The sequence below is a fragment of the Equus asinus genome, chromosome 25 (genome assembly GCF_041296235.1).
Source record: "Equus asinus isolate D_3611 breed Donkey chromosome 25, EquAss-T2T_v2, whole genome shotgun sequence".
Taxonomy (NCBI): domain Eukaryota; kingdom Metazoa; phylum Chordata; class Mammalia; order Perissodactyla; family Equidae; genus Equus; species Equus asinus.
Window position 1 is genome coordinate 32,700,575 of NC_091814.1, and position 21,822 is coordinate 32,722,396.

Here is a 21,822-nt window from a genome sequence, read left to right on the forward strand (position 1 = left end):
TCCTGGAACTTGGCTGCTTGTTTGCAGCATCTAAAAGAGAGTGGAACCCAGGATTGCAGTACTTAATGCTCCGGCTGCCTGTCTGAAGATGTGCTCCAGCTTGAAATGGAACTAATTGAAGCTTTAGTGTCTTTAAAGCAATTTGGCCTTCTGCATTATTAGTCTTGCATTTTCAAATTATTTTAAATATAGGGTGCCAGTAATTAGATAGAAAAATACTCACTGTTTTTCTGAATAAAAGGTACGTGTGTTTCCTTACTAGGTTTTGACTTTCCTTTTTACAATCGTGCTCACAGCCCTTGAGAACCACATCTCGTTCACCTTGACTGGGAAGGAGAATGTGGCTAGATAGATTGCCTGCATGAAGATATTTGTATCCAAAGTAGAGTGTAGAAATAATTCATGTCACGTTGCTGCACTGCTTTAATGAACACAGAAAATTCTTTAGGTGATGCATTATTAAAGGCATGCATGGCAGAGCTTCTGTGTGTACAATTTAGGCGTGAGTTTATTAGCATTTCAAGTTGCTACCTCTTTTAGATTTAATTAGATTTCAGGCTTCAATCGATTTATTAAATGAATTTCTCACTGCTTAAAAGGTGTAATATGTTCATGACAGTAGCTTTTCATCACTCTCTTCTCATTTCCTCATGCACCCAAGCAGATCTCAGCTTCCATCTTGGATTCAAAGCCGCAGGTTATTTTCCAAAGATACTCTACCGTATAAATGTAGCCTCTTTTGTGCTTAGAGACACTGGGGCCATGGGGAGGGTTATTTTTTATCCATGTTGTCTGACATGAATACACCTCTTGTGGATTTACCATCAGTAAATTTAACTAAAGCACAACTGTTGCACTGTCTTCAGTTTTAGTGGCACTTGGTCACTGTGAATCTTTCTACTGTTTTGGCACAAAATCCACAAATCTTTATTTCTACTGCGATGAGGCGAGCATTGGGACTATTCAAATGGTGGGAAATTAAATGTAATGAATCAAACCATATTAGTGATTCTCAAGATGAGCTAGAAAGCTAGACCATAAAAATTCCGTAATTTAGTGATGTTCCACATTTGTTTAGAACAGTAGAGAGAATGCTTCTCTGAGCTGCTGGAGGATCCTAACCCCATGTAATTGTTGCCTAGCTGTGTGAACTTAAGTCAGCTCTTGGACCTCTGGACCATGATGACCTCATCTGTGAAGTGGGGCTCCTGATATGTTCTCATCCTAGGGCAGCAGAGAGGTTGTCTTGATTTCTAAGGGAAATCAAGTTCCCTTCAGCTTTAGGCTATGTGTGTGCTTGACTGTGTGTGTTGGGGGCAAGGGGAAGTGGTGTGAAGAAAAGATCAATTTCTGTTTATGTTTAATAACCATGATCTAGATAAATAATGTCTATAATACAAAGTAGAAGAATTGATATTATCTGGTGTATTTTTAATTTCTTAATGAACTAGAACCACAGATTAAAGTTGGCTGTGGCCAGCTCAATGAAGGAAGTTATTTTTATTATATGTACTGTGTATCTGTAAATATATTGCATTTTGAAAGTTGAGTTGGAAATGGGATTAGAGACACACCAGCCAAAGCAGAATGATACAGGTATAAATCCATTTCTAGAATATAAATCTATTTCTATATTGTAAGGATAAATCCATTTTTGTCACAAAGCAAAAGCTGTGTTCAGAAAGCTGTGAGTTCACAATTCAGAAAAAAATATTAATTAAGAAGCAAAGCCCAGAGGCAAAATGGGATTGTGGCTGATTGGCAGGCTCATCTGCCAGGAGAGGGCTAATTTTATTTGTTTTTGTGAGCCTCAGCATGGGCTAAGTTATGGAAGAGGTCTGTGAATTTTAAAGAAACTTCTGATTTTCCACCTGTGCGTTATTCATATAAGGAATGGTAAACCCTGTTATTAACCCTAGGCCTGAATTCTTCCAGAGGAGAGAGTGGGAAAGTGCTAGACTGCCATGGAGTTGTAGGGGTTCCTCTAATCTGGAACATTTCCACAGCCTTTCTCCGTCTTTTATGACATTGAAGAATATGGTTCTCTCTTATTTAATAGAACATTCTCTATTTTGAGTTTGTCTGATGTTCTCTCATTATTAGATTTAGATTATGCATTCTGAGTAGGAATACTACATAAGAAATGTGTCCTTTTTAGGGAATCACATTTGGAGGCACACCAGGTCCAACTGTTCTCATTGGTGATGTTAGTTTTCATCATCCTGGAAGAGTATATTGAATACCCTTCTTTGTAATCTGACTGTGTGGTTACTACATTCATTTGCATTACAACTAATAAGCGTTCTATGGGAGCCACTTTAGAACCATACAAATATCCTGCTCTTTGTCAAAATTTTCCCCTAGATTTAGCATATGGATGATCCTTGCCTGAACCAGTCTTTATTATAATGGTTTCAAAATGATGATTTTCCAACTTTGGCACTTACCAGTTGGCTCTTGGCATTCTCTTGTAAACAACAGCCTCTCCCCCATTTGTTTGTCTATCTGTTCATTATCTGTATGGCTGCACCACTTCCTATTTTTCAGAAATTTATAATTCATTACATAATTTTTTAGTGCTCACATTGTCCCAGTCTTAGCCAATGGGAGCCCCGTCAACCTGACTTGGACATACTCAAATGGTATTTGGGAAAGATACCTATGTGCAAACCCTGCCCTGCCAACTGCTTGTCTCTCCTCTGTGGTCCCTGAAGTGTCTGTAAATAAGTTCAGGGTCATGGCTGGCTGTGTGCAGAGTAGCATTAAGAGGAGGTTTTGGGGATCACTTTGTTTCTCATTAAGCCCAAACTTGAACCTCAGTATCTTGCCTCATGTCAAGTGGCTACCAGAAGAACAAGAGAGAGACGAGAGTACATGAAAATATGAATGAGGAAGAAGAAAGAACAAAGAGGCCAGACCTCCTCCCTTGCAGGAGTGGTCCCAGGACCTAGACGGGAGTGAGAGTGAAGAACACACGTGTGTGTGACTTTTTAACACAGCAACTCTTCCCTCTAGGACACATCGCACAGTCAGAGTCCCAGATCCCCACCACGCTGAGGCAGGTCCTTCTCTCTGTAGGCTCAGGGTCAGGCTCCACAGACTTGTTCACCAGTCTGCCTCTAGTCAGACCTGTGGTCCCATCCTTGTCTTCACAGATGAGACAAAGGTGAGGCCCATTTCATCCCTCCTTGGATACTCCCAGCAGAGCTGACATGTGGACCTCTTCCACTAGCAACTCTTCAGGTTCTGGGGCCACTTCGACCATGGGATCTCAGACTACATGCCCTGTGTTTTCCTCTGTTTTCAGAGGGCATCTGATAAGCTGTAGTATTGGGCCTCAGTTTCCTTTAATGCTAAAAGAGGGAATAGAATTACGATCGTTAAGATCCTCTTCAGCTTTAAAATTCTCTAATTCTGAGAACTGAGGTAGGAATTTTATGTGCTTGAATTAAGTCTTCTCACATATTTGTCCTAACCCATCAGCCCTAAGATTCTGCTCTTGTGTCGGGCAAAATAGGCACTTTGCATCGGTTATCTTCTTTAAGAATTTCTTATCCCTCCAAATTATTCCTAATGAAAGAAGTATAATCAGGATGTTAATTAATACATTTGCTAGCTGTAACATAGAGATGTGTAGACACAAAGAATTCTCATAATAAGGGAAATAAATTTCTATAACAGCCTGTTAAAGGGCATTTTTCTGAATTCGTCCTAAGACTACATTAAATTAATGCTTACCCATAATGAAGCCACTCCAATCAGCTTCTCATTTCTTCTTCACTCATTTTGAAGGATAGTTCTGGACATGCTGAAAGTGCTAATCACATTATTAATAATTAGAGATTTTATCTAGAGACTGGGTGCTCTTCTAAGTATTCTGACTGTCTGCAGCCCTGTGTCCTTATCTGCTAGCCAAGGGTAGGCCGGATTGAGTGTGTGTCCATTTGACTGGACAGTCAGGGACCACACACAGACCTTCCGTGTGGGGAGAGAACAGTGTTCCCTATACATCATGCCAACTTCTGAGGTTGTTAATTATAGAGGATTTGGCCCGAGTATTTACACTTCATATCTAATCATAGTCGTTTGTGTACTTAGAACGTTAAGGGCTTCTGCAAACTCAAGAGTCAAGAGCATTCAGCTCAGGAATCACTGTCATCTAAGGTCAAGCCTCTTAGATCTCTTCTTTTTGGCTTCAGTGACAGGCAGGCAAGTGTCCCCTCCCCCAAGTCATTAAATCCTGCACAGGCTGCTAGCCTAAAGGAAAGCTTGATTTGCTGATTATACTATGACTTTGAAAGCCTCTTCAGCTCTCTTCAACAAAGAGTGAAAAATCTGCCTCTGAAGAATGTGAAAGGAGGGATAATGAAGTCCCCAGTCTCTCACAACCTAAAGCCATATAATTATTTGAAACTGTTTTCATTGACTATTCTTCATACATATGGTGTGATTTTTCAGGTTTTACTCCTATGAAGTCCAGATCCTGGTGGAGAGGGGCGGAGGGTGGGAGAAGACAGAAGAGAATGGGGGCTGCCACGCCATGCATCTGTGTGGCTGGGGAATAGCTAGAGAAGTCAACTCACATGGCAAAGCAGCAGGTCTGTGGGCAGAGGGAGGGGCTCAGAACCAAGGATGAGAACAGAGTTACAGAACTGTGAGGAGTGGGAGCTCTGCCGAGAATTAGTTAATACTTAAAAATAATGAAAAGCAACCAAGAGAGCCTTCTAGCAATGGAAGAGAATAATCGGAGTTTCCTGCAGAGTCACACAACATCTATTTGAATTCTTTCCTGGACTTCGGGGTACCCAGTTGAAAGACAAGGATCAGGAGTGTTTGAAGGGAGGTTCATGCTGGTCACCAAAGAACACCCTCCTCTTCCACATTTGTTTTGACAACCAGGAAGGACATGTGTGTTTCATTGTGATGAGATGCGAGGGATGGATAGTGAATGGATAGTGAACAGCTTGGAAGAGAGGTCCAGAGTTGCTGGAGAACTTGATGGATCAGCACAGTAATTCGTAATACACAAGGGACACCTGTCCTTCCTTTCTTCTGGGTGGATGCCCTTCCACCGCATATCTGTATCACAAATTCCCTCATCTCTTTCAATCAGATGCCACCTTCAAAATGAGGCTTAACCTAACCATTCTGTTTAAAATTGCTGCCCCTGCCCCCATCTCCCTTAGTCTGCTCTACTTTTTCTTTTTGTTCCAGTACTTAGCATCCGCTAAGACAGTATATGGTCTATTTACCTGTCATGTGTATTGTGTCATGTGTATTGTTTCTCTCCCTGTTGGAACAGAAGCTCCACGTTTGTCTGTTTTGTTGACTGATGTTTTCCAAGAGTTAAAACAAAGCCTGGCACTCAGTCGGTGTTCAATTATTATTTGTTCAATGGATAATGAAATAAGAGGTAAAACATTCACAGACAGCAAAGGAACCAAAATAGGGTCCTGGAGGAGTCCCATTATCAAGTTTGGTGTAAGAGAAAAAGGAAATTTCCACACTAAAAGGGGGACAACAGAAGCAGTGCTTTCCTGAATGGTTTACAATAAATTCTGTCCATTGAAAAGTCCTAAGTAACTCGTTTTCCACTGGTGCTTGTTCATTCAAGATTCAATCTCCTTGATAAAAAAGTCATTATGTTGATATTATTCATTTCAGGTGCAACTGAATTTGAATGCAGTTTAAGTATTTCTTTAAGATGTGTCAGTTTTACAGAGGTTGTGTTATTGTGGGTAAATAGTGTTATGCTGGCCCTGAGGAGCTAAGGGTGGGAAGTGGGGAGATTAGCCAAGCAGAGGGAAGAGAGCGGAAGAGGAGGAGAACGTAAACCGGGGTGAATGCTAAACTGGGATTCTTTAGGAGTGACTGAAAAGGCACTCTGAGACCCTGTCAATTTAACTGCATAATTAGTCTACATAATTAAATACGTAAATGTTGAGTAAACACCCATTAAAGCCTTCCTGAGAGACAAGCAGGCCTGATTTGAGGATCTTATTTTGTGCTCCTTGACTCATGGTGTTTGTAATTGTGCCCATATCATTATTTTGTCTGTTTTCAGCCTCCCCCAAGTATTTTGTCAGTTCCTCTTGACCAGGGCCTCTTTTTGTAATGTTCTTTTTCTACTCCATGGTAACTGGCATTCACTGGAGTCTTGGTAGCTGTCAACTCCAGAGTTTCGATTTATTTGGAGCTTGTAAAGCTGAGATTGTAGGTCAGGCTTCTTACATGCTGATTATCTGGAAATCCAGGAAAACTGCCCATCATCATATTAACCATAACACCTCTTGAATGTATGCCTTTTGTTAAAGAGGGGCTCGGAAGAAAATTCTAGATGCTCATCCCGTGTCATTTCCAAGTCTTTGTCCCCAGTGGTTTATGGTGCCATTCCCTTGGGAAGGGCATTACATCACTCACTGTTATTTCAAATCAGCTGAGTGGGCTTATCTGTAGGGGGCACAGTCCTTAAAGATTTTTCCATGTCCTAACGTAGAGCCTCTGCTAACCACTGAGATCTAGAAGGAAGCAAAGAATCTTATGATCCCATTTTAGTAAGAGTAGTAACTCTACAGAAGTCTGCTACGTCTCTGCAACACGCTGTTTTGAGATCTGGTAACCAGTTCTATGGCTCCTGCATCAGCCCAGGTTTGGCATCTGAGCTTTGCTCTCTGATGTCTGATAAAGAGGACTGGACTCCAGGCTCATAGGCCACAAGGCCTTCAAATTACATTGGGCCTGAATGGAGTGGTGGACCAAGTAATGGTTTAGAAGAGGAGAGAAACAGAGACTTGCTAAGTCAGGCGAAAGCTCTGTCATTCAACACGTTCTAAAGAAACAAAAGGTAACTCTGAGCATCTCAGAGAAATTTCAGCCACCAGCAGGTACTCTCCCAGAAATAATGACAATTTGAAATGAGTGGAGACATGTCTTTACTGAGTTCTTGGATGTCTCCATTTGGAGTTGAAACACTCTTACATAGACTTGGTTCCCAGGAGAATCTTGTAGGGGAGAGCCCTCTGGACATGAAAACTGAGGCGGAAATACCAAACCTAAGAATTTTCATATTCACCCAAGAGGTGGTATTCAGACCAAATCAAACACCTCAGAAAACTTCCCAGGTTTGACATCTCCGTGTGTCCTCAGGCAAAAACCCTTAATGAGACTATTAGTCAAAACTAATGTTCTCACAAAGGGAGTGAAACAAGGACCCTCTGACCTAATGGTGGTATTATACTAGAAATTTAAATTGAGGTCTGTGGCATTTATCCTGGGTGTCATGTCTTAATTTTTGTCAAGTGTAGACACAGTAATAGGGAAAGATTGTGAAGATTTTTATCAACTAAGAAAAATGTTCCATAGTAGAGATTTTTACTTTCAATCTAGGAAAATACTTAAAATATGAAATTACAAAACTATTTTTTTCACACCAGAAGACAAAAATAACACATTGTAAGGCTCACTAGGCAAAAAAAAAAAAAAAAAGTTTCCAGATAGAAAATGTTGAAAACAGCCAAAATGCGTTTAAGCATCTTCATTGTGCAGCCATCTCACGTAACCTGCCCAAAGACACCATTTTTATGAGGATAAATATAGTCCTTGATTGAAAGTGGGAAGAAATGAGGAGGGTAGTGATTTCTTTATGTGCCGTTAAATCCTCGTGACCTTAGTCCACAATGGATCAAGCCTGGTTCAGGCCCCTCATGCCCATCTCAGCAGGACCACCACTATCTCTCAGAAATGGCCTCCCCACCTCCCTCTTGCCCCCGCCTCCTCCATCCCTTCACTGAAGCCAGATGGGATCTTTTGAGAAGGCAAATCTCTATCCAGTCATTCCTGTGCTAAAAATTGTTTAATGGCTCCCTAGTGCCCTTAGGATAAACTGCAAACTCCTGTTGATGTAGGAGCAGGTTCAGGAAGGCTGTGTGAAGGCAGAGCTCACCACTGTGGGCTCTGGAGCCGCACCTCCTGGTTTGGGATGGTGCCTCCGCCACTTGCCAGCTGAGAATCCTTAGGCAGGTTATTTACACCTCTGGGCTTCAGCTGCCTCAACTGCAAAATGGAGACGATAATTAGTAGAGTCCTGACAGGGTTGTTGTGAGGATTAAATGAGTCCTAGCACATACTAAATACCCAATAAACATTCACTATTATTATGATTATCTATATTTTGCTCTCAATTTGCCTCTGCCCCTGTACTCTTGCTTCAGTCATACCAAACTATTTGCAGATACCTTCCCCACACCATTCACCTAATGGAATGCATTTCCTTTTGTCTCTCCTTCTTCTAAGCTGCTTCCTTTGTCTGGAATGTCATCACACACACAGTCTCACACTCTTACACTCATCTACCTACATCCTCTATGTTCACCTACTACGTCCTCTGACTGACTCTTCTTCAGCCTGCAAAGCTCAGCTCAGGTCAAGGCTCCTTTACGCTGAGCAGCCTACCCAGATGTCACTCTCTTCATCTTATAGGCTCCCACAGCTCCAGTTCTTCCTTCTCTCTTACCGTTTATCACACAATCAGTAATGGCCCGTTTACTTGTAGGTCTTTCCTCATTCCCCTTACCTGTGTGAAAGAGGGAATATCTTGGTCATTTCTACATACTCACTGTTTACCAACTGGTGCTCATAAATGCTGGATGCATGAATGGATGGATGGGTGGATGGATGGATGGAAGTTACCAAGGGAATCTGATGTAGTGACAGGAAACTTACCAAGGCACCCCATTTGGCTATAGTCAAAATTGCACTAAATCTACCTGAAGACGCAATCATGCCCTCGTGTTTTTTGATCCATTAGTTGTCCATATTAAACTTATTCGGTTCCCTGTTTTAGCCCCTCAGGTGGTATGCTTTCAAATCCTGCCTCATCCTATCTGGTCATCTGCCAAGTATATCTACTGTTTGTGGATCTCACTTTAAATCTGGGGACGTATGTTATGCATGACTGTGGGCTTGATTCAAGTTTCTTGTAGAATATAATAGCTGGGCTTGTGATATTAGTTATACCTTCTGCCTTTTGTTCTGTTGCTTATTGAATAGTGAGTGTGGTCTGAGTAATGAGCTTGTAGGAAATTCTACCTGTAGATAAAGAGGGGACAATTAAACTTTTATGTTTTGTGAAGATGGGTTTTAGATACATAAAGGTGTGCCCTACTTAAAGGAATCTTATAGAAAAATCACAGACATGACTTTTAATATAATTTGATAGACCCTGCTGTGAAAAACAAATCTGTTTTAGTTTTCCTAGGTGATATTTTGTGGGTTTTTTTTACTAGTGTAACTGAAAAAGAACAAATTATCTTTGAAGAGTTAATAGAGTCTAAGTAGGCTAGAGGCCTCTAGTTAAAGAGTTAAAGAGATGAGTAGAAAGCACAACACTAAGTAAAAACAGATAGCTACTGGCTTTTAACTTCAAACTGTGGGAGTTTCAAAATGGAGTCGTTTCTTGGGATAAAGTGAGTGCTACCAATTAATTGGAAAGCAGCTGTTTTCCAAGAAGCCTCCTGTTTGGTGTTTACTGTTTGCACTTTAAATTGCTCATACTGCTTGTCAGCCCTGCAGCCACAGGTCTTTTTTGTATCGGTTGTTTCCCTAAGCTGTGAACTCCTGCACACAGAGACCATTCCCAGAACCTGACAGTATCTGGTCCAAGGTAGGGGCTAGAAACGTATTTATTGAAGAGAGGAAGAAATGAAATTCTTTATTCTCTTAAATGGATTTATGTTCAGAAGAGCAAGGTTTTTGGTATAATTTGCACATGATGCCACTTTTTCTCAGTGTTTCTATTAAATGTAAATTTTTAATTTTCTTTGAAATATATGAATTTTAAAATGTTGGAGACTATTTACAATATCATTCCTATTTCTTGGAGTAAGATCTCTTTTTCCTTTGAAGCCTATCTCATTTTTGGTAACATCTAAAAGGAGAGGGACTTAATTTTTATAATGCGGATGTGGAGCACTGACAGCTTGAGTGAAGCAGGTTGAGGACTGCTGAGCTGGAGAACTTGGACGGTCTCTTTAGTTCACACCTGCACACATCCCTGAAGGCCAGGTTCCCCATAGACCAGGCAGCAGCATCAGTTAGCTGTATGAAATAACTTCCTCTCTCTCCAGAACGCTGTCTGAACAAAGGACTACTAATGAAGTTGCTGTAGGCTTGGCCCACTGACCTGGCTTTGGTGTTGTAACTATGAAAAACAAAAATGAATGTTTGCATGGTGATTTATTTTATTTTTTTATTTTGTTGAGGTCACATTTGTTTATAATATTATATAAATTCCAGGTGAACGTCATTATATTTCGACTTCTGTATAGACTGCATTGTATTCACCACCAAAAGTCTAGTTTCCATCTGTCACCATACACATGTGCCCCTTTACCCCTTTCGCCCTCCCCCTACCCCCTTCCCCTCTGGAAACCACTAAGCTGTTCTCCTTATCTATAGATAAGGAGAACATGTTTGTTTATCTTCCATGTATGAGTGAAGTCATATGGTAATTGTCTTTGTCTGACTTATTTTTCTTAGCATAATACCCTCAAGGTCCATCCATGTTGTCACAAATGGCACGATTTCATTTTTTTGTTTATGGCGCTGAGTAGTGTTCGACTGTGTGTGTGTGTGTGTGTGTATATATATATATACCCCACATCTTATTTATCCATTCATCCATTGATGGGCACCTAGGTTGCTTCTCTGTCTTAGCTATTGTGAATAATGCTGCAGTGAACATAGGGGTGCATCTATCTTTTTGAATTAGTGTTTGGATAAATACCCAGAAGTGGAGTATCTAGATCTTATGGTATTTCTATTTTTAATTTTTGAGAAATCTCCGTACTGTTTTCCATCGTGGCTGCACTAATTTATATTCCCACCAGCCGTGTATAAGCGTTCCTTTTTCTCCATATCCTCTCCAATACTTGTTTCTCATCTTTCTAATAATAGTCATTCTGACGGGTGGGAGGTGATATCTAATTATAGTGTTGATTTGCATTTCCCTGATAATTAGTGAGGTTGAACATCTTTTATGTGCCTGTTGGCCATCTGTATATCTCCTTTGGAGAAATGTCCGTTCATCATCCTCTGCCCAGTCTTTGATTGAGTGGTTCATTTTCTTGTTATTGAATTGTATGAGTTCTTTATATAGTTTGGATATTAACCCCTTATCGGATATATGATTTGCATGGTGGTTTATGAAAAGCCAAGAGCTTTTGTGTGTACTAGCTCCCTGCCTTGTAGTCTCTTGATTTTTCCTTGCTGGTTCTGCTGCACTGATCAGCCTTGTGCAGTATGCTCTGTCTAGTCCTGTTGAAACCATCTGTGTCACGCTGCTTCAAGCCTCAAGTCTTGCACCGGGATACAGCCCTGCAGATCTTCATCCTTATCTGCATCCTTCGGGCCTCTGCTCTTCCTTCCCTACACCTGTATCTGCCGGATTGTGATGTGGGTTATTCTCCCATTGACAAATTGTTGCTATATAACTTCCTTTATTATTTTTTTCTTCTGAATTTCAATAAAGAGAATTTGGTAGAAAGTTATAGAAGGAAAAATAGTTCATATTCATTTCTATTAGTTGGCACCATCTAGGTGAAAGAGATGTCCAAGGAGAGATTAAGAAACTTTGCTAGTAATCAGTGAGTGTAGGAGGGGCTGCAAAGACCTGGGGGCTTCGTTGTTCTAAAACTCCAGAACTCTGCTGATATCTTAGACAGTCAAGTAGGGAATAAATACCAAAGGGGCATTCTTATTGAGGCTCTTATATGTAATTGGTATGAAAATAAACTGAGGAGGGAAAGGGTACAATATAGTGAATATGACTCTAATAGTAAATCTAATAGTGAATATGTTTTAAAATTTGCTAGGTATCATTTTTAGATATAATGATCATTGCTTTTTGAATTCCAGTTATGGTAAAGAATCTTTTGGGGGCCAGCCCGGCGGTGCAGTGGTTAAGTGCACACGTCCCGCTTCGGCGGCCTGGGGTTCGCTGGTTCGGATCCAGGGTGTGGACATGGCACTGCTTGGCAAGCCACGCTGTGGTAGGCATCCCACATATAAAGTAGAGGAAGATGGGCATGGATGTGAGCTCAGGGCCAGTCTTCCTCAGCAAAAAGAAGAGGATTGGCAGCAGATGTTAATTCAGGGCTAATCTTCCTCAAAAAAAAAAAAAAAAAACCGAGTAAGCAAACAAAACAGCAATGTCTACCATATAACTCTTATCCATTTTTCTCTACCGCACTGGAGTTTGGTCAGGAAAACAGAAACCGCTCTGTCCATATTTTGAGTGGCAAGAAATAAATACAGGGAACCAGAAGCACACGTAGTCTCTGGAGGGGCTGGTGGAGTAAAGGTTAGGAAGCTTTTGGAAGCTGCCACTGCTGATCTTGGCTGTCTGCAGCACCCTAGTGGGGTCTCAGAGGACTCCACTCCAGAATCAGGGGACAAAACCCATGTCTGCTATCTACTGATGTCCTCAGCCTGACCCCAGGCCTGCCTCTTTGCCCAGAGGAGAAATGGCTTTCCTTTTTGTTTGCATTTCAGTTCTTGCCAGAGTGTCTCTTATTGGTAGAACTTAATCAGAAACCAGGTGAAAAGGGAATCCAGGAAGTGTAGTTTACAGGCTTTCACCCCTGAGGTTTAGGACAGTGCTTAGAAGGATGGAATAGCCACAAAGAATTATTGGGCATATCCATTGTGCTGCCTTGCTTGATCCGAGATCTTCTCTGTGAGCTGCTGGACACTGTGTTTGATTTTTTGGTTCTTGGGTTTTTTTGTTTGTTTGTTTGGATTTTTTTTTTATAAAACCATGTGCATCCCATTAGTAGGTGCTTTAATTTATTAATGTGAGGGGACCCCTCTTCCATGGTCCTGCTCCAACAATTAATATCCCCTATTACTATATTTTAGGTCCAAAGCCAGTGCATTCTTCCTAAGAATGAAAAGAAAATCTCTCCTCGTCCAGAAATTGCAAACACAATCTTCTGATAAGAATATCTCATTTGATTTGTAATATAGAAGTCACTTTAAAAGCCCTGGATTTTTACTGAGACCTGAATTCGTTGAAGTTGAGTCACTTATTAGCTATGTAATTGTGAGCAAATCATTTACTCTTCATTCATTCATTCATTCACATATTTATTGAGCCTGTACCAAGTGCTATGGACCAGGCCCTGTCAGCCATCCTGCACTGGCTTCCTTAGCTGGCAAGTGGTCATAATACACGAGCCCTGCTTTCCTTACAGTTTGTTAGAAATGTTTGTGACAGTGCTTTGTAAATGTGAAGCTCTAGTGAAACATTATTTATTTATTGTTATTTCAGTGGACAAGGACTTGTGCATCCAAGAATAGAATAAAGAAGCATAGAATTGCTTCTTTAACAGAATTTATTATAGCCACGTCAGAAAAGTGTTATGGTCACACCCTGGTGCAAATTCTAGGGTGAATCATCCACAATTATTTCTTTCTTCCTTGCTATCTCTACACTCGAAATTTACGCCTGAGAACAAGAATCCCATTGGCTTGCCCGGGTACCTTTCTCATGCTCCTAAGGAAGGCAGGGGATGGCGATTGACGGTCCCACTAGAACTGCACACAATGGGTGAGATGTAAGTCCCCAGAAGGATGTCAGGTCTCCCTTCAAACAAGCAAGCAAACAAAAACAGCAACGTCTACAATATAACTCATCCATTTTCTCTCAACTGATGCCTTTGCCTCGTAGTCTGTGACAATTCTTCCCTCCACCAAATCTGCTGACTTCTGTACTCATCTTTGGTAACATCTTCTGACCCATCACCTGTAACAGTGGGAAATTTCCCCCCAAATAAACAAAAACAACCTTGTTTGTCTCATCTTTTTGCAGCTACTACCCTTCCTCCTCCCCTTCAGAACCAAATTCGTCATAAGGGTTGTTTATACACACTGTCTCTGCTTCCACTCCTTCTCATTCACTCTTCATTTGGCACTGGTCTGGTTTCCATTTCTGCCACTCAGGAGACTGCACTTGTCAAGGCTGCCAATGACCTGCACGTTGGCAGATATGTCCAGTAGACATTTTTACATGAAAAAATGAAAAGCAAGATGAACTTAGACCCTTACCTCACACCATGCACAAAAGTTAACTTAAAATAGACTAGAGACTTAAATATAAGAGCTAAACTTAAAACTTTTGGAAGGAAACATAGGAGAAAAATCTTTAAGACCATGGGTTAGGCAAAGATATCTTAGGGCACCAAAAGTATGATCCATCATAGAAAAATTGATATATTGGGTTTTTAAAAATTTAAAACTTTTCTGCTTCGGAAGACACTTTTAAGAAAATAAAAAGATAAGCTACAGACTGAGAGAAAATACTTTCAAATTGTGTATCTGGTAAAGTACTTGTTTCAAGAATTTACACAATGGTAGGAACTTACTTCTCTTGTTCACTCTTGTATCCTAAGCAGCTATTGCAGTGCCAAACATCTAGAAGATGCTCAGTAAGTATTTGTTGGATAAGTGAATGAATACAGCATTAGTGCAGTTTGGAGAAGAGCCTTCAGGAAGTTAATAAAGTCTGGGGAGAGAACATAATCTTGAACGTTTGTAGAATGTTTATGAAGTGCTTGTACGCATTCCATTTGTTCCATTTTGCTCTGTAGGCATCACTGTCTCCATGCTACAGTAAAGAAAACTGAGACATGGAGGGGTGATTTTTCTTGGCTCATGGTCAAATACGTGTGGGAGAGCTGGAGCTCAAACTTGGAATTTCCAATTCCACGTCTAGTGTGACGTGGTTTCTACTGTAGTTTAGGAAAGTTCTTCACTTCCAAGCTATTTATGCCTGGCACTGGCATCTTCTCTCCTTGTCTTTCTCCAGCACTGTGAGATGTCCAGATCTCCAGGCCTTTGGGCTGTTTTCCCAGAGTTTGCTCCCTAATAATCTGCTGGCAGCCCCGCTTATCTGATGCGGTGAAGAGCGTTCCATGTGAAATCCCAGCACTGTTTTCACCATGTTTGCTGTTTAGAATTTGTCCTCCTAGGCCTACAATTTTCATTTTCTACTTTCCCATCAGACTTTGGTTTTTCACCAAATATAGTTTGACTGTCAACTGGGGTCTCACTGGCTTAAGTTCACTTTCATTTTTTCCAGCACCACTTTTTACTCTTGACTGTCAGCAGGCTGAATCTCAAATTGATATGCAGGTTAGATCCAGCCATGACCAGACTGTGGAAGGAATGTAAGGAAGTGAGGGAATGGCATCCTACAGACTCTGTATTCACATGACTGTTACAGATGGAGATGGAGATGGTACGATGTGATACCAGCTATTATATGATATCATCAGGGAGCCTATTCCAGGTGTTGTGTCTGGGGCATTCTTAGAAAATAAGACATTGAGACTGAGAGGAGGGCAGTGTTGTGACACTTTGAAGAAAGAACTGAGGTCTCGGGGACCTGGACTGTTAGCCTCAGCTTTGCCACTAGTTGTGTAGTTACGTTTCAAATTATTTCATCTTCCTTATCCTCTATTTCCTAATCTGTAAAGTGAGGAGGATAGAGCAGATAAACTTTAAGGTCTTTTCTGCTCTCTGAAATTAAGTTAGGTAGCCCAGCCAGAAGCCATCAGGGCTTCTTGAGTCTAGATATAAACTTTATTCTTGTAGTGATTTGATTTGGTTTTTACCTCCAACTCTTTAAGTCCGTTTTCAAACTTCCCAGGCAGGAATATGAGAGCTAAACTTTGGCAGCCCACTAATGCCATAAACAAGTCTGGAGATGAAAAACTGTGAAGGTTGTAAGTTGTAGAAGTAGAAGCAAGCGTTGAGATCTGAAGGTACTTCTTACCAATACTGCCTTGCGTGTGTCATGCTAAGCGGCCATAACAGCTGTGGTTCTAAACCATGCCTCGCTAGTTGTATGCCGTTTACAACTTCTGGCCACAGTTCACTGCCGTTTTACCCCTAGCTCCCAAACAGCCGAGATCAGCCTGGGAGGAAGGACCAAGACCCCAAAAGGCAGGCAGCCTGGCAGAGTAGAACAAGTCCTGGACCCAACTGTGGATTCTGGTCCAAATTCTGCTGTGGGTGTACTGTGTGGGCCTGACTGTTCCTCTGTCAAAGAGGGGGTGGCTACACTCAAGGATATTTGTCTCTGTGGTCTATGAGTAAACTTATGTGCAGCCCCACTTTGTCAGGCACGACAAGCCTAGTTTTGATGCGCTGTGAGGCTCTAGCAAGAACAGCAGTCAGAACCATAATAAATAAACCATCAGGGCTGGGACGGAAGCATTAGCCCAGGCACAGTCTACTAATTTGCTGATGGTTATCAGACAAGAGCTGCTGCTGTGGAAGTAAGCATGCGTATTTAGAGATGCTTCCTGAAAGTGACTAAGAGGGACTCGGAAGCCTGAGGCTAGGCAGAACTTTTAAGGGCATCCATTCCAGTTTTCTATCTGACGGTTCAGTCTTCTCTAAACACCCTTTTAACCCATGCAGGAACTCATCTCGTGATGGGAAGTTCACTGCCACGTTAGGAAGTTGCAGCTTGTTCGAAAGTTCCTTTTTACATATCAAGCTGTAAGCCACTTTCCCTTGCTGCTATCAGTTGATGTTCATCCAACAAAAACTTTCATATCACAGACACGCATAAAAGATTTCCTATTTTTAATTTCTGGAAGGAATCAAGAATAATATGCAGAGGATCACTGTTTCTTCTGTCTCCTCATAAGGAAATCCTGGCTTACTGTGGGCTGGTGGCCATGACAGATTATTTTCTTAAAAAGTGATAGGAAAAATTGTGCTGTAGCTTGATAGCTATCTTGTTTCGGAAGAGAAGCCCCATTTCTATCAGTGGGTATTTATTTTATGTATTTACATATAATAATGGAGGTATTAAATAACTGCTTTGAGCATCTTCTGCCTGCAGTGGACTGTGGTGAGCACCAGAGCAGGCAGAGGCGTCAGTGCCTTATTACAGCACGTCATTCACACGTTGATTCACTCAGCAGATATTTATTGTGAATCTGCAGGGCAGCTGGCTCTGGTTCTTGCCCTCATGGAGTTTGCAATCCTTTAAGGGGGAGAATGTTTGATATTGATCACACTGTATTGAAATTATTGCTTTTATGTAATACTTGCATCTCTTTACTGGGCTTTACTCTCCTCGGAGCAGGGGTTATATGCTGTGCATTACTGAATTCCCACTACGGGCACATTGTAGGCACCTGGTGAATATTTGTTAAATGAGTCAGTGGCTGATTACATGAAGGAAAGAAGCACAGACTTTGGCATTTGGTTCTCTGAGCTAGATCCCGACTCGGCAATTTACTAGCTATGTGACTGAGGATAAGGACATGAGGCTTTATAAAATAGGGACCTATTTTGCAGGGTGGTTGTGAGGATTAAAAGAGATTATACACAGAGCACCTAGCAACAGTGCCTGGCATATAATTCTAAATTTAAAAAAGCATGTTCCCTTCCTACTCTAGCTCCCTAAGCCTTTTACATCTATACAGGAAAGCTAAGTGAGAAGATATTTCCCACACTTCATTGGTTTGCTCATGTTTTGAAATTGAAAACACTGCCCTATGGGGGCAGGGGCACCTTTGATAGTAGCCCAAATCAGCTTTACCATGGTAAAGAGGAAGCCCATTTTCATTTGAGGAAGATGCCAAAGTTCTAGAGATGGAAGGTCGTGATAGTTGCACAAGAATGTCAACGCACATAATACCACTGAACTGTACACTTAAAAATGGTTAAAATGGGGAGCCGGCCCAGTGGTGTAGGGGTTGTGTTTGCATACTCCACTTCCACAGCCCAGGGTTTGCAGGTTTGATCCCCGGGAGCAGACCTACATACTGCTTGTCAAGCCATGCTGTGGTGGTAACCCACACACAAAAATGGAGGAAGATTGGCACAGATGTTACCTCAGTGACAATCTTCCTCACCAAAAAAAAGGTTAAAACTGTAAATTTTATGTGTATTTTACCACAATAAATTAATAATAAAAAAAAACTAGGGGGCTGGCCACATGGCCGAGTGGTTAAGTTCACGTGCTCTGCTTTGGTGGCCCAGGGTTTTGCTGGTTTGGATCCTGAGTGCAGAAAGGGCACCGCTCATCAAGCCATGTTGAGGTGGCATTCTGCATAGCACAACCAGAGGGGCCTAGAATGTATAACTATGTACTGGGGGCTTTGAGAAGAAGGAGGAGGAGGATGAGGAGGAGGAGGGGGAGGGGGAGAAGGAGGAAAAGACTGTCAACAGATGTTGGCTCAGGTGCCAATCTTTAAAAAAAAAAAACCAAAAACCAAAAAACGAAACCACTGCCATGATTTACATGGCTGCCTCTCCCAGCAGGTGAGCCTTTGCCAGTCCGAACCATTCTCATTCCCTCAGTCCGGATGTGGGTCAGCAAGCGGATGTGACTGCAGCTTCCATGAGAAGCCAAGGCCTGGCTGGAGCCTTCAGGTTGCTCAGGTTGAAACTGAGTGATAACAGGCACTCATAGCTATGTTGAAGGTTATTCTTTCCTTTCCTCTTTTTGCCCCGCCCCACCTGAATCTGTCAGCAAGTCCTTTTGACTCTACCACAAAATCCTGCGTGATTCCATGCCTGTCTCTCCTCTCTCATTTCTAGTATTTCCATCCTGCGCTGAGCCGCCATTGTCTCTCACCTGGACTGCAATGGCCTTTTCAGTGGTCTCCCTGCCCTGCTTCTCTTACCATCCATTCTCTTCAGGACAGTTTCCAGGACATAAATCATATGACTCCCCACCCCCTAAACGAATGAAATTTGAACAAGTGAAGAAACAAATCCACTCCCCTGTTGAAAGCTCTCTAGTACTTCCTATCAATGTTAAAATAAAACCCAAACTCCTTATCATGCACAGCTCTTTAGATCTGTCCCTATGCCCCTCTCCAACCTCAGCTTATCCTGGTCTCCCCTCACTCACATACTCCAGCTATGCTGGCCTTCTTTCTGCTCCTCCAACCTGCGACATTCCTTCCCAGCTTGCGTCCTTTCTCCAGATGTCCTGCTGTCTGGAACACTCTTTTTCTGGTCTTTGCATAGCTGGCCCTTTCTGACCTTACAGATCTCAACCCAGATGTCACCTCTTCAGAGAGGCCTTCCCTGAGCACCTGTGTGGCCTGTCCCTCTGTCCTGTCACCTTGTGTGCGTTCTCTGCTCTCTGATATTGTCTTATTTATGAAAGTCTTATTTGCTGTTTGTCTCTTCCACCTAGAATGTGAGTTCCATGAGAAGGAGGGGGCTTGTTGTGTTGCTCTCGCTGCATCCACAGGGCTGGATCAGTGCCTGGCACAGAGAAGGCCCTTACAAAAATACCTCTTCAATGAGTGAGTGAACATCAGCACAGATGAGTTCATGCAGCAAAGGAGTCAGACGAGTATACCTGTGAGGAAGCTCTGTTTCCCTCCCCTTACATTTTTTCTGTCACATTTTCGTTTGCTAATCCCCATCCTTGACCTTCTCCATTCCACTTGTTTCCAAGTGATCGTCCACTCTTTGTTATTCTCCATCCCAATAACCTTCCCTGTCACAAGGATGCTTAAAGCCCCCCGCTTGTCCCAGCCCCAAATTCAATCCACAACCAATCACACATGCATGAGAAGAGAAGGTCTGAAACACAGCATCTGTCACAATTCCTCACTTCTGTACAGTTAGACCCTAAATTTTAGGAGACATCATAGCTACAGGTGAAGCTAGCCATGCACTGGTGTGCATCTTAGTGAGATGCCATTCAGGACCAGGGCAGGCAGGATGAGGTCTTCCCTGGCCAGCAGCCAGGTCACACTCCCCTGTGCTCGCAGCCCACTCTCGCATTCAGCTTCAAGGCACTCCATGAGGCTCCGTGGAACAATTGGTCTTCCTGCTCTCCTGCCTGTTTCCTGAGCTTGTCCCTGTCCCTCGGCTTTCCAGTTGTACTACCCTCTTCTTTGTATCTATATTAAGATAAGCCTTCTATCCATATTATATCACCTAATTCTCATAACCCCCTCTGAAGAGAGCATCCCCATCTTCCCAATGGGGAAGCTGAAGCCTAGAGAAGTTACATAACTTCCAGAGCCTGGCTTACTCTAAGACCCAAGGAGGTAGATGGTGCCTGCAGAGCAGGTGTGCTCAGGGGAGCTGAGCAAGTGAGCTTGGTTGGGGCAGGGTGGCCACGATGGAAGAAGCAGAAATCAGGTGGAAATGGAAAGGGATTGCTCTTTAAAAGGAACAGCCATTTTCAATTAGTAATAATGAGAGGCATTGACAGTCCATGTGTTTAGTGGGAAGAGCAAGTAATTCATGACTTTTAGGGCTGAATTTGATGCCCAGCTTTGTCCTCTGCTAGTTGTGAGCTCTGTGCAAGTTACTTAGCCTCTGAGCTTTACTTCCTTCACCTTTTGGAACTTTATTCCAAAGACTTATGATTAAATGGAATTTATGTATCTTGAATTCGATTTTCCCTGAATTAAATAACTATTTCAGGTAAGTGAGATAGTAAATGAGATACCTCAGTGATCACCTGATGTCTATAAGGTGGGGTGAGGTGCCGGGCATGCCAGGATGTTTGAGGGACAGGGCCAGGGATGGAGCTGGGAGTTAAGGACAGTCAGGGCCTGGGCAGTCAGAGTCCACTCCAGGGTGAATTTCTGTGTCTGTTGCTCATTGTCTGTAGGGACAGAATTATAGGCACATCGCTAATCTGGGAAGCCAGTCGGATGGGTGGGACACAACAACCACCATGGATGTGTTAGGAGTAGCGATTTTGCCTGGCGGGCAGCAGCATCATGATTCCAGCCACCCAGTCTTTTTACTCACAGCCAGACTCATAGGTGAGAGAAGGACACTGGCTAAGTGGTTGGAGGTTCAGGGGGAACAAGCGTGCATACTAGGGAAACCGAGGCAGTGCCATTCATATGGACTGAGCCAGTTTGGTGGTGTCAGGGAAAGGCTGTGACTGACAGGGCCCACCACTGCTCAGGGCTCCCTGGATGCCTGGTGTGAGGCCCAAGCATAATGACAGGCTCACCAGCAAGTGCACGGAGCACTGCTCTTCTCCCGACCCTGCTAGGGCAGACCCAGATATGGACAGGGTCACTCTGGTGAAAAGCTCTAGGGACTACGGCTGGGAGGTGTATGGAAAATGAGAGCTGACCCTTCCTCACCCCTCTTCAGCCCTTTGGCCAGTGTGGTTTTGTGCTTTTAAAACATTTTATTTATTTTTGAGTAAATGAACATCTGAGACAACTAGTGTTATAAAAAGACTCACCTATTGGAAAAGTGGGGAAATCCACCCTATAGTTCAGAGAGAGAGCTTAGACTGGCTGAAACACTTTTGCTATCCTAGAGCAGTGGTTCTGCATCAGAATCATCTGGGAGATTTGTTAAATCTAATTGCTGGGGCCCATCCCTAGAATTTCTGAATCAGTTTGTCTGAGGTGGGACCTGAGAATTTGTGTTTCCAGCAAGTTCCCAGGTAATGCTGCTGTGGCTGCTGCAGGGGCCATCTTTGAGAACTACTGTCAAAGGGTAATCCATTTATTCACTATGCTCTGAATGGAAATTACATGTTTTTTTCCAAGTCCATCATTGTCATAAATATCTTCTGTTGATATGCTTGTCTATGTCTCATTTGAACAGGTATTTTGACGTTGGACTGCATAATTTCTTAATCAGGTAAGCCAGTAATTTTTATTTTAGATATCATTGACTAGCTTGTCTATTTATGGAAGACTGAGATGAAAATAAAATCTTTGTTAAATACCTTGATCAATAATGGCAATTGTATACTTGTCAAGAAAATACCACTAGCACTGTATTTTTTTTGTC

General features: G+C 42.3%; 1 protein-coding gene across 28 annotated transcripts in view; it reads left to right on the top strand.

The window, feature by feature from the left end:
* Positions 1-21,822, top strand: part of HHAT (hedgehog acyltransferase) — a 317,507-nt gene that overhangs the window by 147,158 nt on the left and 148,527 nt on the right. For 26 of the 28 annotated variants that reach the window (XR_011498116.1, XR_011498117.1, XR_011498115.1 and 23 more), the window contains one exon: positions 21,634-21,669. The exons of the other annotated variants lie outside the window; for them this stretch is intronic. Coding sequence is in view for 23 of the 26 variants with exons in the window: in XM_070497291.1 (XP_070353392.1) it covers positions 21,634-21,669 (36 nt within the window). In the remaining 3 variants the exon portion in view is untranslated. The remainder of the gene's footprint in view (positions 1-21,633; positions 21,670-21,822) is intronic. 28 annotated transcript variants of the gene reach the window in all.